General features: G+C 29.2%; 1 protein-coding gene and 1 long non-coding RNA gene across 3 annotated transcripts; both read left to right on the top strand.

Moving 5' to 3' along the window:
- Positions 1 to 2,652: 2,652 nt before the first annotated feature.
- LOC112737140 (uncharacterized) lies at positions 2,653 to 6,183 on the top strand. Of its 2 annotated transcripts, none has more exons than XM_025786910.3 (5): positions 2,653 to 3,259; positions 4,584 to 4,880; positions 5,167 to 5,394; positions 5,506 to 5,634; positions 5,802 to 6,183. In XM_025786910.3, exons 1-5 carry the CDS (start codon positions 3,008 to 3,010, stop codon positions 6,021 to 6,023), a joined length of 1,128 nt encoding a protein of 375 aa, XP_025642695.1. In that variant the 5' UTR covers positions 2,653 to 3,007; the 3' UTR covers positions 6,024 to 6,183. The 2 variants fall into 2 exon arrangements, with proteins under 2 accessions (XP_025642695.1, XP_025642696.1); XM_025786911.3 differs by lacking the exon at positions 2,653 to 3,259 and adding an exon at positions 3,865 to 4,375.
- Positions 6,184 to 11,400: 5,217 nt separating this feature from the next.
- LOC112737139 (uncharacterized) lies at positions 11,401 to 13,599 on the top strand. The gene is made up of 2 exons (XR_003168885.3): positions 11,401 to 11,868; positions 13,156 to 13,599. It is a non-coding gene; the product is annotated as an uncharacterized lncRNA (long non-coding RNA).
- The last annotated feature ends 321 nt before the right edge of the window (positions 13,600 to 13,920 follow it).

Genomic DNA, 13,920 nt, shown 5'->3' with positions numbered 1-13,920 from the left:
GCATCATTGTATTGTGTCATTTCCACCATCTATATATGGCAATCATATTCAATTATTCTCACTTTATTTTATTTTACTTATTAAAATAATACTATCTTGCTAAATTCCAATACTTATTTGTTATAAAGTTATTATAAATTAGTAAATATATATATATATATATATATATATATATATATATATATATATATATATCAAATATCAACCACTAAATTAATTATTTATATATATTTATATATAACCACATGTAATATTAATTTATTTTTAATAATATTTTATATTTTATGTATTTTTATACTAATAATTAATTTAGATTTTAGTAATTAATTTTTAATATACATATGATATAATTAAAATTAGTATTCACATTTTTCATATTAATTATAATTAAAATTTCTTTTCAATAGTATTAGATTCTTACCAAAAATCTTGCCCAAGTTGCATGCCTTCAATCTTAAATACATAAATTGGATGTCAACATTAGAATTTACAAAAATGATTTCGTATCCTAAAATTAGTTATTAAAATTAGTTATTAATATATTTGTGTATAAATATATATGTAGTTTAATTTATTTTTAATATATACTAGTATTTTTATTTGTAATAACATTACGAAAATATACATTTTTTAAAATTACGGTTCATTTTATTCTAATAGTATAAATTATGCATGTCACAAAAGATTTATAAAATCAAACTATTTTTACAAAAAAGGTCGTAGATTGACAAAAGTCTCTAGTTAAGAATACCAAGGTATCTATAGATAAAAAATCAAATAATAAAATTTTTAGTTATTATTTTTATATGAAAAAGTCTAATTTTTTATTAATAATTAATTTTAATATTCGTTATCTAAAATTTAAAATAATTTAACGTGTATACTTTTACAATTAATTAGGTGTTAAGTCTGTTGTACAAATAGAAATAATTAATTTTTATATTTGTTATTTAAAAATAATATTTTTCTCTTTATATATATAAAAATATAATTAGGTATTAGCATAAAAAAATTATACTGATAGTTATAAAATTAACTAAAAACTAATTTTTTTAAAATAATTGAATCTAAATTCTAACTTTTAATTATAACATTAGTATTCTTTTCAAATTATATGTAATAAATATTTGAAAGAAGAGAAATGAAAATATAGATTAAAAAGATAAGCGGTAAAAATTTAAAACTAAATAAAAAACTAAAAAATATGTATATAATAATAATAATATTTTTTATTTGAATTATATTATTTTGTTCATTTTGTATCTAAAGAACATAAAGTTAGAAAAAATAAAGAATGGGAGAAAAAAGAGAGAAAGATAAAGATAAAGAATGAGAGTGAGAGTTTGTTAATTTTGGAAAAAAATTTTATTTTAATTGTAATAAAAAATATTATATGATATATTTTGATTTGTCAAATTACTAATATAAAATATAAATTATATATAGAGTAAAAATAGTAGAAAGAATTAGAAAAATGGAGAGAGATAAATGAGAGAATTTAGAAAGGGAGTTTATTAATTTTGAAAAAAATATTTTCGCTCAATTTTAATAAGAGAGTGTCATGTGACACATTTGATTATTAAATTAGATAGTAATATATGATACATAATATCAGGAGCGGAGCTAGATGAAAGATTAGAAGGGGGCAAAAATATTTATATAATAAAATAAGACTAAAATAAAATTTTAAAGGGGGACTAAACTGAAATTTACATATAATTTACATGTAAAAAATTAAAATTAGGAGGCCCCTTGCTACAATGTAGCTCCGCCCCTGCATAATATAGGTATATTTTAATTTTAATTTTAATATTTCAAGTTTAATTTTAATGCAATTAAAGAATGTCATGTTGCACATTTTGATTATCAAATTAGTAATTAGTCATTAATATTAATAATTATATATAAAATAGATAGAATGGTCGAAGGAATGAGAGAGATAGAGAAAGGAAGATGGAGGAGTGGAGAACTCTTTAATTTTGGAGAAAAATATTTGATTTTAATTGTATTGAGGGAGTGACATGTGGCACATTTTGGTTGTAAAATTAGTATGGAGGAGTGAAGAATTTTTTAATTTTAGAAGGAAAGATTTAATTTCAATTATAATGAGAGAGTGACATGTGACACATTTTAGTTGTAAAATTAATAAGAAAGAAATGAGAATTTTTTAATTTTAAAGAAAAAAATTTGATTCTAATTACAATAAAAAAGTGACATATGACATATTTTAGTTGTAAAATTAGAAATATATAATAAATAATAAATTTATATTTCAACTTTTATTTAATCAACTTAATAAATCAATAAAGTAAAATAATAAATTATTAAATACTTATTACTTTAACTGATATTAGTTAACACCAAACATACCAGTGCAGTATACCACTAATTAGATAGTGGATTACCTATTATTAGGCCTTATAAGCTTCTTTCATTTTGACCTAAGTGTCTGCTACTACGTGCTCATACGTATTATGTGTATAGAATAATTACTTTTTGTGGTATAATATTATTATCGAGATGAATAAAATTTATTACTTTTAATTAATATTTAATTAATTTTATATATTAAAATTTAATTTTAAATTTAATAAAAAAATATTAATTAATAAAAAATAAATTTAAGTTATTTTAATTATTTTTTTATTATTTCTCTAACATTATGTATTTGTTTTACCATTTTGTTAGAAATGAAATTGATGATTATCATCATAAATAGAAAAAGGAAGCACAAGCATGAGGCTTCGAGAAGGGAATCCTTAATTGAAACTTGAGATTTGATAGTTGACAGCCACTAGGCACACACATGTATATATAGATATATAGATAGATACAAACACAAAAGAAAACTAAAAAGTGTGTATGTATGTGTGTATGTGATCTCATAGAGAATCCTCAACTCTCTCCCTCACACAAACACACTTTAATAAGATAGTTGGAGTCACGAGAGGAGGAAGCTAAGGAAATTAAAAGGGAGAAAAGAAAAGAAAAGTGAGTCACAGGAATCATGGAGAGAAGAGTGAATAACGGTTCATCAGCAAAGAATGGACAGGTTCTAGACGGTTCCAATATAATGGAGTTGGTTGGGAACGAGGCAGTGTTCAGCAACTTCGTGGACCATAAGTTTCAGGAGCTGGATAGAGACAGAGATGGCAAGCTTTCTGTGAAGGAACTTCAACCTGCTGTTGCTGATATTGGTGCTGCTCTTGGTCTCCCTGCTCAGGGTTCTAACCCTGATTCTGACCACATCTATTCTGAGGTAGGTGTGGTTATTTTTATCTGAAATTAATAGTATTTATTATACAATTATTTTTAACTATTGATTTTGCATGAAATAACCGCAGAGGATTGACATATTTTCTTAACATGAATAAGATTTAGATATTACTAGAGTGAAAAATAAGTTACTACTAATAAGGAGGTCCTTAGTGAAAAGGACTGAGGGCAAGAAAATAAAGGTGCATGTCAAACCGACTAAATAAGAAGATAAGGTGTTTATGTATGTTGACTTTTTCTTGTTTTCTATCTTCAAATTTTAATTTGCTCGTAGCATTCTATTCTTCTCAATTCTGATGTTTTTCAATTTTCACATATGATACTATTTTCAATCTGATGTCATTATCTGCATCAGGTTTGATTCTGTTCCAATGTCTGTTGTTTTTTGTTTATTAGTTGAATGTTATTGTTCCTTTCTTTGTTTTTGTTGTGGCAATACAAGAACTATAATGAACCCATTTCTGCATCTTCTATATGGCAATCTAAATCTCTGTGATTAATGCATCAGATGTTGATGGAGAACCGTACCCTTTTTATTTTTTCAATTATGTGGTTTATTTATATATCATGTATATTGTTTTTATACTTGTGATCCTTTTTGAGACATCACATAAGATTTTCTTTCACCAAGAATTGACTTCTTGCTGGTCCCAAAAACAATATTATTAAAATAGTTATTATTATTATTATATATGGATGAATAAGATAACTTGGTCGGTTCTGTGGGACTCTCTTTTTTGGTTGCAAAGTTGCAATTGATTTCTTTTCTTTGTTACTTCACTTTTTTGTGCCTATCTTCTTATCAACATATATAAGGAAGAATCTGGTTAAGGAACATGCTGGAACTAAAAATATTAGTGTGTCAAAGTGTTGATTATTTGTGCTGTTTAAACTTCAAAATCATACCTCAAAACTAATTAACTACTATGCTTATTAAGAAAATGCTAGAAAGTTTGGAGTTATTAGACTTTCAGAGTTTGTAGTAACAAAAAGTCAACATATGCTTGGAAAGTTTTGCTCCTAGCTGCATTTTGAAGGCAATGTCATATTCTGGGGACAAAAAAAGTTGCTCTTTTTTTGTGGCATGCTTTTAGAAAAAGTAAAATTTCTCACCTAACAAATATAACTATAGTGCTAAAGACAGCAAAAGAATAAATATATAAAGCATAAGATACATTAGTCACAACATATAGCAATATGATTCTAAGGATATTATTGTGACGTGTAAAAGCAATGTACCATATGAATCAGGATTAATGCATATGAGATGTTTGTTTTAATGCTCCAATGGGGTTTTTGTTTCATAGGTGTTGAATGAGTTCACACATGGCAAGCAAGAAAAAGTGAGCAAGAGTGAGTTCAAGGAGGTTCTGTCAGACATTCTGTTGGGTATGGCTGCTGGTTTGAAGAGAGATCCAATTGTGATTCTACGCATTGATGGTGAAGATCTTCTTGAGTTTCTTAATGGCCCAAGTTATGAAGCTGAAATGGCATCCATATTCTCTCAGATTGGTTCCCCTCAAAAATCACTTCGTCACCATATAGTTGAAGCTCTTTCTAAACTCACTGTTGATCAAGGAATTCCTCCTGCTTCAGATTCTTGGGTAATCATCAAATACCAACCTTTGTTACAAACTTTGTTTGCCTTGATCAAGTACATGACCTATATTCTGACGCCGTTCGATTTGTGTAGTCTAAGTTCTTATTTGTTTGTCTGTTAATTATTGACTTCTTAGAACTGAAAATTTTACACACTTATTCTGAGTTCATTTTGTACTTACTGTCCACTGTATTCTGATATCGTTTGATTCATGTAGTCGAAGTCGGTTAATTGTTGACTTACACACAGAGTAATGCCAAGTTCATTTTGTACTTACTGGTTGTGTTTAGGTGTTTAGCAACATTGTGGAACCTGTACTGTTATCTCAAGGTGGACCTGATTGGGATAAGCCTCTTGCTTCTGAAAATCAAGAGACATTTTTGGAGGGGTTTAAGAAAGTTGCATTAAGTGTAGCTGAACGGCTTAAGGAGCAACCTGTCATTGTTGCTCATAGCGAAAACACCTTTGATGGATCTGGTGTTAAGAGACTACTATCCAACAAGTTTGAATTTGACAAGGTTAATTCATTTCTTTATAAATTAGGATCATATTATATATTATATATACTAATTATCTTACTTTTGTTAAAATATTGCATTGAGTTGACCAATCTATAATTGGATATGCAGACTTTGAATTCAGTTGTAGAGAATTTGCCTAAAGATAAGAATGGAAAAATTTCAAAGGAGTATCTACGGCTAGCACTAGATGGAGTGTCTCCATCTGCTGGATTACCACCATTTGGTGCAATTGAAGAGGTATGATCCGAAATAATTTATCGAAGTTGTTTTATATATTTATAACTGTTAGTTCGGACCATGATTTATCCGAATTGACAGGTATTTTAAATCAGAGGGAGTAATATTTTGATCTGTTTCAAAAGTTGGTAGGTGAATTTTGTGACAGTTGATTGTTATATATGCAGATGGATAAGGTTATTGGAGAAGTGTTCAAGATGATGAATGCAGATGATGCAAAGATGGTTAAAGAAGATGAATTCAAGAAACTGTTAACTGAAATACTAGGAAGTATTATGTTGCAGCTTGAGGGAAATCCCATATCAGTTTCTTCCAACTCTGTAGTGCATGAGCCTCTTGGTTCTTCTTCTTCACTTCTCAAGCCATCAACTACTGAAACAGCAGCATAACCTTCTCCCAAGTATATATATATATATATATGACACTTAAAAATTAATAATAATCATATCATAATAATATATAACATATGGAAACTATTAATTAGTAGCATGACTTGTCAAGTTTGTATGTATGTTGTGGGGATATTTATGAATGTGGAAATTTAGAAAATGCCATGGAGATGGAAGAGTTATTACTTATTAGTCATCAATCACTTCCTGGTTTATTTGGGCATGTTGGCTGTTTTATCATCGCATAAAAAAAGAAAAATGAAAATTGCATTTTATTCTGATGTATTTTATTTCATGATATACTAATAAGGTTTTTAATATTTAGTAAAAAAATATTTGTACAACTTATTTTTCTCTATTCATGATCTATTTAATAGAATGATAAGTACACAGCAAATAAAAAAAATGAATGGGTCACTATATTTTTTTTTGGTCAAAATATAGTGATAAGAAGATTATAGGAAAATATAAGACTTCATAATAATATGCTACACAACAAATTTTTAGAATATTAAAATTTGTCTCCTGTTTTATTCTAATCTCGTGCAAGTAGTGTTGAATATCCTTTGGTATGTTCATAGAGAATATATATAATACAGAAAGAAACCGAACTAATGGATTGAACTTGGCATTAGTTAATAATAATAATAATAATAATAATAATAATAATATCTTATGTACTGAGTTGAAACAAAATCTAATAGAGTAAACTAAGAATAAGTAAAATGATTTAAATTCAATAGATAAGTACATTATAAAGGTGAAATTTGCTTAAAATAACAAATAACTTCTATTTGCTTGTAGTAGTTTGAACAAATAACCTCCTTAAGAGTCTTAGACAATTGATTCCAACTTTTTATACAATGTTATTATTATTATTATTATTATTTTGTTATACAAATACACTCATACACTCATTCACTCATTCACATACACTAATCTAGGCATCTAGCTATCAATGCTAAGATTCGAACCACTTGTGGCTTAGTTGGGCTCACGTTCATCTTCAAACTAAAAGATCATTTGAGACAGTACTCCTAGAGACACTCCTCCTATATTTTCAATACACTCTTCTTTGGAAAATTTATAGACAACCCATAATATGTTCTGCATGACAAGATATGTGCAATCCAAAAATCTCAATGTCCATTCCACAATAACTCACCTTTTAGCAAAACTGGGTCCAAACACTTTGTTGGGCTAAGTCCAATAACTGCAAAGTCCGGTTGCCCAATAAAACATATAGACAGAAACACTGCCAATGCTATTTGCCCCAACAATCATAAAACACACCATAAGTAACCCTAACTCCTTTGACCTTTTCTTATCAAATCTCAAGGTAATACCAATAAATAGCATAAAAAAATGTGTATAAAAATTCCACTAACAATGCAGCTTGTGGTTTTGATATCAACATCATTAATTGCACATCCTCTTGATAAAATGTGTTTCAATTTTGGATCGATGACACGCTTTAATTTAGCAAAATGAAACCAATTATTAAATCGGTGTATTGTGCAATTATATATGTTAATGCACATATTATACTAACAACACCCTTTATACGTGCACTAATTTATGTTAGTGTACAATGTATTGGTTCAATTATTGGTTTCATTATACTAAAATGTGTGATAGATCCAATTTTGGAATAAAAGTATTCACTAGGAAGATCTGCAATTGGTGATTTTGATAAAAAAAAAGGACTAGAATCCAAGCCACTAGTTGCATTGCTAGTGGAACTTTCATGCACATTCTTTGTGCTGTTTATTAACATCACCTTAGGATTTGACCAAAAAAAAAAAAAGATTACCAATAGTGTGCGCTGTGATTGCTGGGATATTGGCATTGGTTGTGTTTGTGTCTATATTTGTTACTGGACAACCAAACTATGCAGGTGTTGGACTGAAAGCAAAGTATTTGGACCCAAATTTACTAAAAGGTGGGTTATTGTGGAACCTTTTTTTGCCTGTATAACATTATGGAATGAGATAGTACGAGGAGTCAATGGAATATTTGTATAATGTGTATAATGGAGGTTTAGGGAGTATTAGAGATATAACCATTAGTGTTACCTTTTCTCATTAGCTGACGCTTCTTGGATGAGTGGTATCATGACATGGTATTAGAGCCTTAGATCCGAAAGGTCAAAAGTTCAATTTTTGATGAACCCCAAAATCAGTTTAAACTTTTCGGAAGATGTTTATTAATTTTTGATATATTATAAAAATATTATTTTTATTTAAAATATAATTAAATAAATAAATCACACTTTTATATAAAACAAAAAAATTTTTGGTATCTTCATTTGAGTAACTCCCAAATCATAAATCATCATAATTATGTTATATGATAGGAAAATTTTTATGTATGTCGTCATATCGATTTTTCAATGATTTTTAATCGTTGATCTTAATTATAAAAAATATATATAATATATATAATTAAAATCAACGATTAAAAATTACTGACTGATATGACAATACACTTAAAAATCTTCCTATATGATATATAATGTGACCCCTTCTCAATTCTCTCATTTTTATTTCTTTCTTTCTCATCAATTCAGTTACCCTAATAAAAATTCTCACTACCCAACAGTACTGACACCATTCAATTCAATTACATCACAATAAGTCACAATTTTTTCCCTCTTTTTCTTTTCCTTTAAATTTTAATAATTTCACCTTATTTTTTCTTTCTTTTTTGGTACTATTATTCCTTCCTCTTTGAATAAAATAAAAGAAAGAAAGAAACAAAGAATCACTCACACTATAGGCCTATAGCTATACCTAGCTACCCTTAATCAATGTAGTATTAATAATAGGGTGAGAGACTTGTATTGATTAGGGTTTTCTTTCCACCTTTTTTTTATTATTTTTTTTATTCAAACATTGATAAGCTGTTCCTTTTCATTATTCTGAGTATTACAAGTGGTCTTGTTGAAGATGGAGATATTGAAGGTGACACTGTGGCTGAAGTAATTTTCATATTCTTCTTCACATTTAGTTGGTGATACACTTGCCTTAGTCTTTTATCCCCCTTTTCAGTGTTTCTTGGTGAGCTACATTTTTATGTAATAAATTAATGAGATTATATAATTAATTAATTTCAATCTTTGATAAGAAGAAAAAATATATATTGGCATGCATATTTAAAAAAAATTATTTAATATCAGTAATTTTTAGTATTTTTAATTATTATTCTAACATTATAAAATTAGCTAATTCTTTTTATATGAAAAAAAATTATGTGTAATTCATCATTCTGGATTATTGGTGTATTTTTTTTTAATATGGATTAATTTTTTTTTTAATTTTGAATAACAAATCGGACTTTCAGATTTGGAGAAGTAGAAAAATCTGAGGGTCAGATTTCATAGGGTTACAAATCTGAGGGTCAGATTTGTATATTCAAAAAAATTTAAAATAAAAAAAAAACTTAAATATGACACCCTCATATTTGTATTTAAAAAAAAAAGGAAAAATTTAAAACTACAAATCTGACCCTTAAATTTGTGGTTATCAACAAAAAAAAAATTAAAACACCACAAATCTGAGGATCAGATATGTGGTATCCATATAAATAAAAAGAGGCCTGCTACACATACAATTCTTTTTGGCTTACAAGTTGGCACAAGCCCAACAAAAAATACGTATTACACTCCCACATTCAAGAGTAAATAAACGCACGTTATTCAACCACTTCCTGTTTTCAAAGCGCGCTACTCACCATGCATTATAAACGACTCTTCTTCTTCTTCCTCCATGAAAACGAGTTTCTTCCCAAATTTGAAGATAATGAAACTTCAGAAATACACCCAAATGATTACAGAAATACACCCAAAGGATTACAGAAATACACCCAAAGGATTTAAGAAATACACCTAAAATTCGTTGAAGTACACCTTATGCATAATTTAGAACTCTTTCTCTTTCTCCTCCTCATCTTCTGCTGTTTCTTCTTCTTCAAAAACGATTTCAGAACTTGATGTCAAAAAACAATGGAAATTGAGAATAACGAAGAAAGAAAACAGAGAGAAAAGTACGTAAATGAAGAAGGAGAAAGAGAAGACAAGAAACGAAAGAAAAGAAGAAGAAGAGGAAGAAGAACGTGCAGCAAGAAGAAGAAGAAGAATGTGCAGTAAAAACGTGCAGTAACGGTTGAAGAAGGAGAAAGAGAAGGCAAGAAACGAAAGAAAAGAAGAAGAAGAAGAAGAAGAAGAAGAGGAAGAAGAACGTGTAGCAAGAAGAAGAAGAAGGTACAGTGAAAACGTGCAGTAATGGTTGAAGAAGGAGAAAGAGAAGGTAAGAAACGAAAGAAAAGAAGAAAAAGAGGAAGATGAAGAAGAACGTGCGCAAGAAGAAGAAGAAGAAGGGGTACTTGTAAAGACTTGTATAAAAAAACGCTTATACGGAAAAAGTTTCTCAAATAAAAAATACACAAACTTTTCACCTTATTTAAAAATACCACCTTCTACCCCTGTATTAAAAATACAAAGCGTATAAAATTTTTCACTTATGAACAGTATAAGAAAGCCTTAATCTATTAGAATTTGTTTCAACTCAGGATATAAGATATTATTATTATTATATAGTAAATAACTAATAATGCTAGTTTCTTTCTGTATTATATATATTTTCTATGGGAGACCACTTTAATAAAAACACTAAAAATGTCTTTTTTAAAGACGTTCACACATGTCATGTTATTATTGGATATTCTTATTAAAATCGGTTAATAATTTATTTTTTATTATAAACCAGAATAAAATCGGTTTATTATAGTAACAATAATAAATCTAATTGTCTGCATTATAATTATTAGACCCGATTTGATCTGATCGAATTATACCATCTAAACCGAATATCTTTAAATTTTTTGATAAAAAGACAATTATATCCCTGACTTTTTATTTTTCGGACATTTAAATCCCTAAAAATTTAAAAATACAATTAAATCCCTAAAAAAAATTGAATTTATTGTTATTGTTATAAAAAAAAATCGGTTTTATTCAAATTTGTTAAAAAATTCAAAAATAACCGATTCATTAATACGTTATACGTCTAACAATAATGCGACACGTAAATGCTTTTACAAAAAGATATTTTACGCATCTTTATGGGAGCATCCCTTTTCTATGAACATACCAAAGGATATTCAATGCTAATTGTACTAGATTAGAGTAAAATGAGAGACAAATATTTAATATTATAAGATTTTGAGTATGTAACATGTTACTATAAAATCTTATATTTCCGTATAATCTTTTTAGGATCCCGCTAGGGAGACAATGAAATATCTATACAATGGCTACAATGGACTTTTTAATTGGGCCCAATTGAATTTAAAACAGAAAATTAACCCTAATCCTAATATGGCTGTTTACTTTAGCACACCACCATACTTTTGTTATTTCTAATTTTTCCCCAAACCCCAATTCCTTTTGTTTCGCCCTTTCTCTTCACCCACTCAAACCCTTCCAATTGGTAGCAGAGAGCCGTGACGGCGCTAGAAACCTGAGCGCCGCAACCTTGCAAGCAAGCGACCTGTTCGCTTCCCTCCAGCACGGCGCCGTCACTGAACATCCGGCATTCGCGTCGAAGATCAGAACAACTGCCGGGCGAGAAGCAAGCAACCCAGCTGCCGGGCTAGAAGCCGTCGATCAGAACAGCCGCGTCGGAGATCTCACCGCCGAACTAAACATCTTCCGAGTATTCCGCGACCGGGACCCGTTCTCTCTGAGCACAGAAGCAGCCCACCTTCGAGAAATAGCCTCCTGCTATTGAACAGGTCACTGGAAAGACATCCAACATCTTGACCGGAAGGATCCTAACCATCCAAGGTAAGTGGGTGAGGTTGTTCAGTTTCTGATTAGTAATCGCGGTTGCATGTTAGATTGTAGATGGATTTTGTTGATGAAATGCGTGATTAACCCACTTTGATTATTGTGCCCTCTTTGTTTTTTATGTTGCTGATCTCTATCATTTTTTCTCTAGTTTCATAATCAATAAAATGGTGTGCCATATACTAGCCTTGTATCTAGAGAATCCAGCAATATAGAATTATTCGTTAGTGTTTTGGAGATTTTGCTTTTCTTTTTTTAATGTTTTGTGAATTGTAAGTGCTTTGTGATGTGAATAGTTGTGGTTAAATGAGGTCTGATCAAGCATTGCCAAACTGACATAATGTGATGGGAATTTGTTGTGGATTTTGTGTATATATATATATATATATATATATATATGTGTGTGTGTGTGTGTGTGTGTGTGCGCGTGGAGTTATGGAATGATATATCAGTCCATTGATTTTTGTTGCTCATGATTCATAGGCGGCACTATATACCAGTACTACTACTTCTTGAGAGTCATTATTTAATCATGTGTGGTGTATATGTTTAGTGTATAGTTGCTCCTTCATATTACCTAAACTTATTTCTATGATCATTTTGTCTGCTAGTGGTCTTATTTATCTATCTATTTGTTTATTTATCTTTTCATATTCATTGGACCTGGGTATTAGATAAAATTAATTTGGCTAACCTTATTACTCACTTTGGATGAATAATCATTGTGTGATCTTATTACATGGCAAATTTGGTAGAATTTTTTCTACAGTGTAAATTTAGCATGACAGAACACTGCTAGATGCTGGTATATTAAATTACACGGCTTGCATTATAAATAAAATTGTCTTCTTTTCTGCAATACAAAAAATTATATATGTATTTCTTTTGTGGCTACCTGAAATTAAGTTTTTTATCCGGGAATCTATAAGTATGTTGGTGTGCTTGATATAATTAATGATCAGTCCATGCATAAATTTAACCAGTTTTATCCATATATGCCACTAGACCAAACATTTAGAGAATGTCTACCACTTCAGTTTGCTTGGAATTTAGTTATCTCTGTATCAGGACTTCACATTTATTAGCTCACTCCTTATATACCATGTTCCTAATTCGGTTATCCTTATTACATGGCGACTTTGGTAGAATTTTTTTTTAATGGAATTCTATTAATTGTGGAACTTTCGTAAAATAAAGACTTTCGTAATTCTAATTATTCGTGATGTACAAAAATACCACGGTAATGATTCTTAACACTAAGTTCCCTGATAAATCTACGCACAGGATTCACTCAGTTCATACCGGATGGAGTTGATGCTAGACATAATTTGTGGCTCACACAATGCATTGGTTCATCAGCTTGTTTCATTATTGAGTGAAACGGTTAAACCTGTTCGTCGCAATGCACCACGGAACAAGAAGAAGGACGTTAGTTCACCATACACTGCACCTAGCACACGGTCATTGATTGAACGTGCGGAGGGATTACCGAAGGGGGCAATGCGCAAAGGCAAGAAGAAGTTGCTTACTTAGTATTAGTTGCAATGAATTGAACTACCACATTATACTGAGTTTACCTACTGCTGAGATGATTAGGGATTTGTTTGTCACATTAGAAAGACTTGATTCCAGGACATCTTTTTTTTTCTATAGTACAATGATTTATTGGTTATTTTACCTAAAAATTATCTATGTTTTTTTATATGTTAAAATCCCGGATTTATCAAAGTTGCTTGGTAAAGTTGCCATACTTGTGCATGTTGAGATATGTGACCACTAACCATCCACTAATATAGCTAAATTGAACATCCAATACCTTACTATAATGAACATCCAGTTTATATTTTAGACAATAGTTAGCTAACAAAATGATAAGTAAATAGAGAATAAAGATTTGAGTTGGGATTATAAAATAAAGAGAAAATTATTAACTGATTATTGGATGAAAAATATTAGTTTATATTTTTTTAATTTATTAAGGACTTATTTTTCAACGCATATATTAAAAATTTTGTTAAAAAGAACGAAAGAATTAATCTATCTCAGAAG

The sequence above is a fragment of the Arachis hypogaea genome, chromosome 13, assembly GCF_003086295.3.
Source record: "Arachis hypogaea cultivar Tifrunner chromosome 13, arahy.Tifrunner.gnm2.J5K5, whole genome shotgun sequence".
Lineage (NCBI taxonomy): Eukaryota > Viridiplantae > Streptophyta > Magnoliopsida > Fabales > Fabaceae > Arachis > Arachis hypogaea.
Note: the sequence above shows the minus strand (reverse complement) of the source record. Positions and strands in the feature narration are given on the sequence as shown.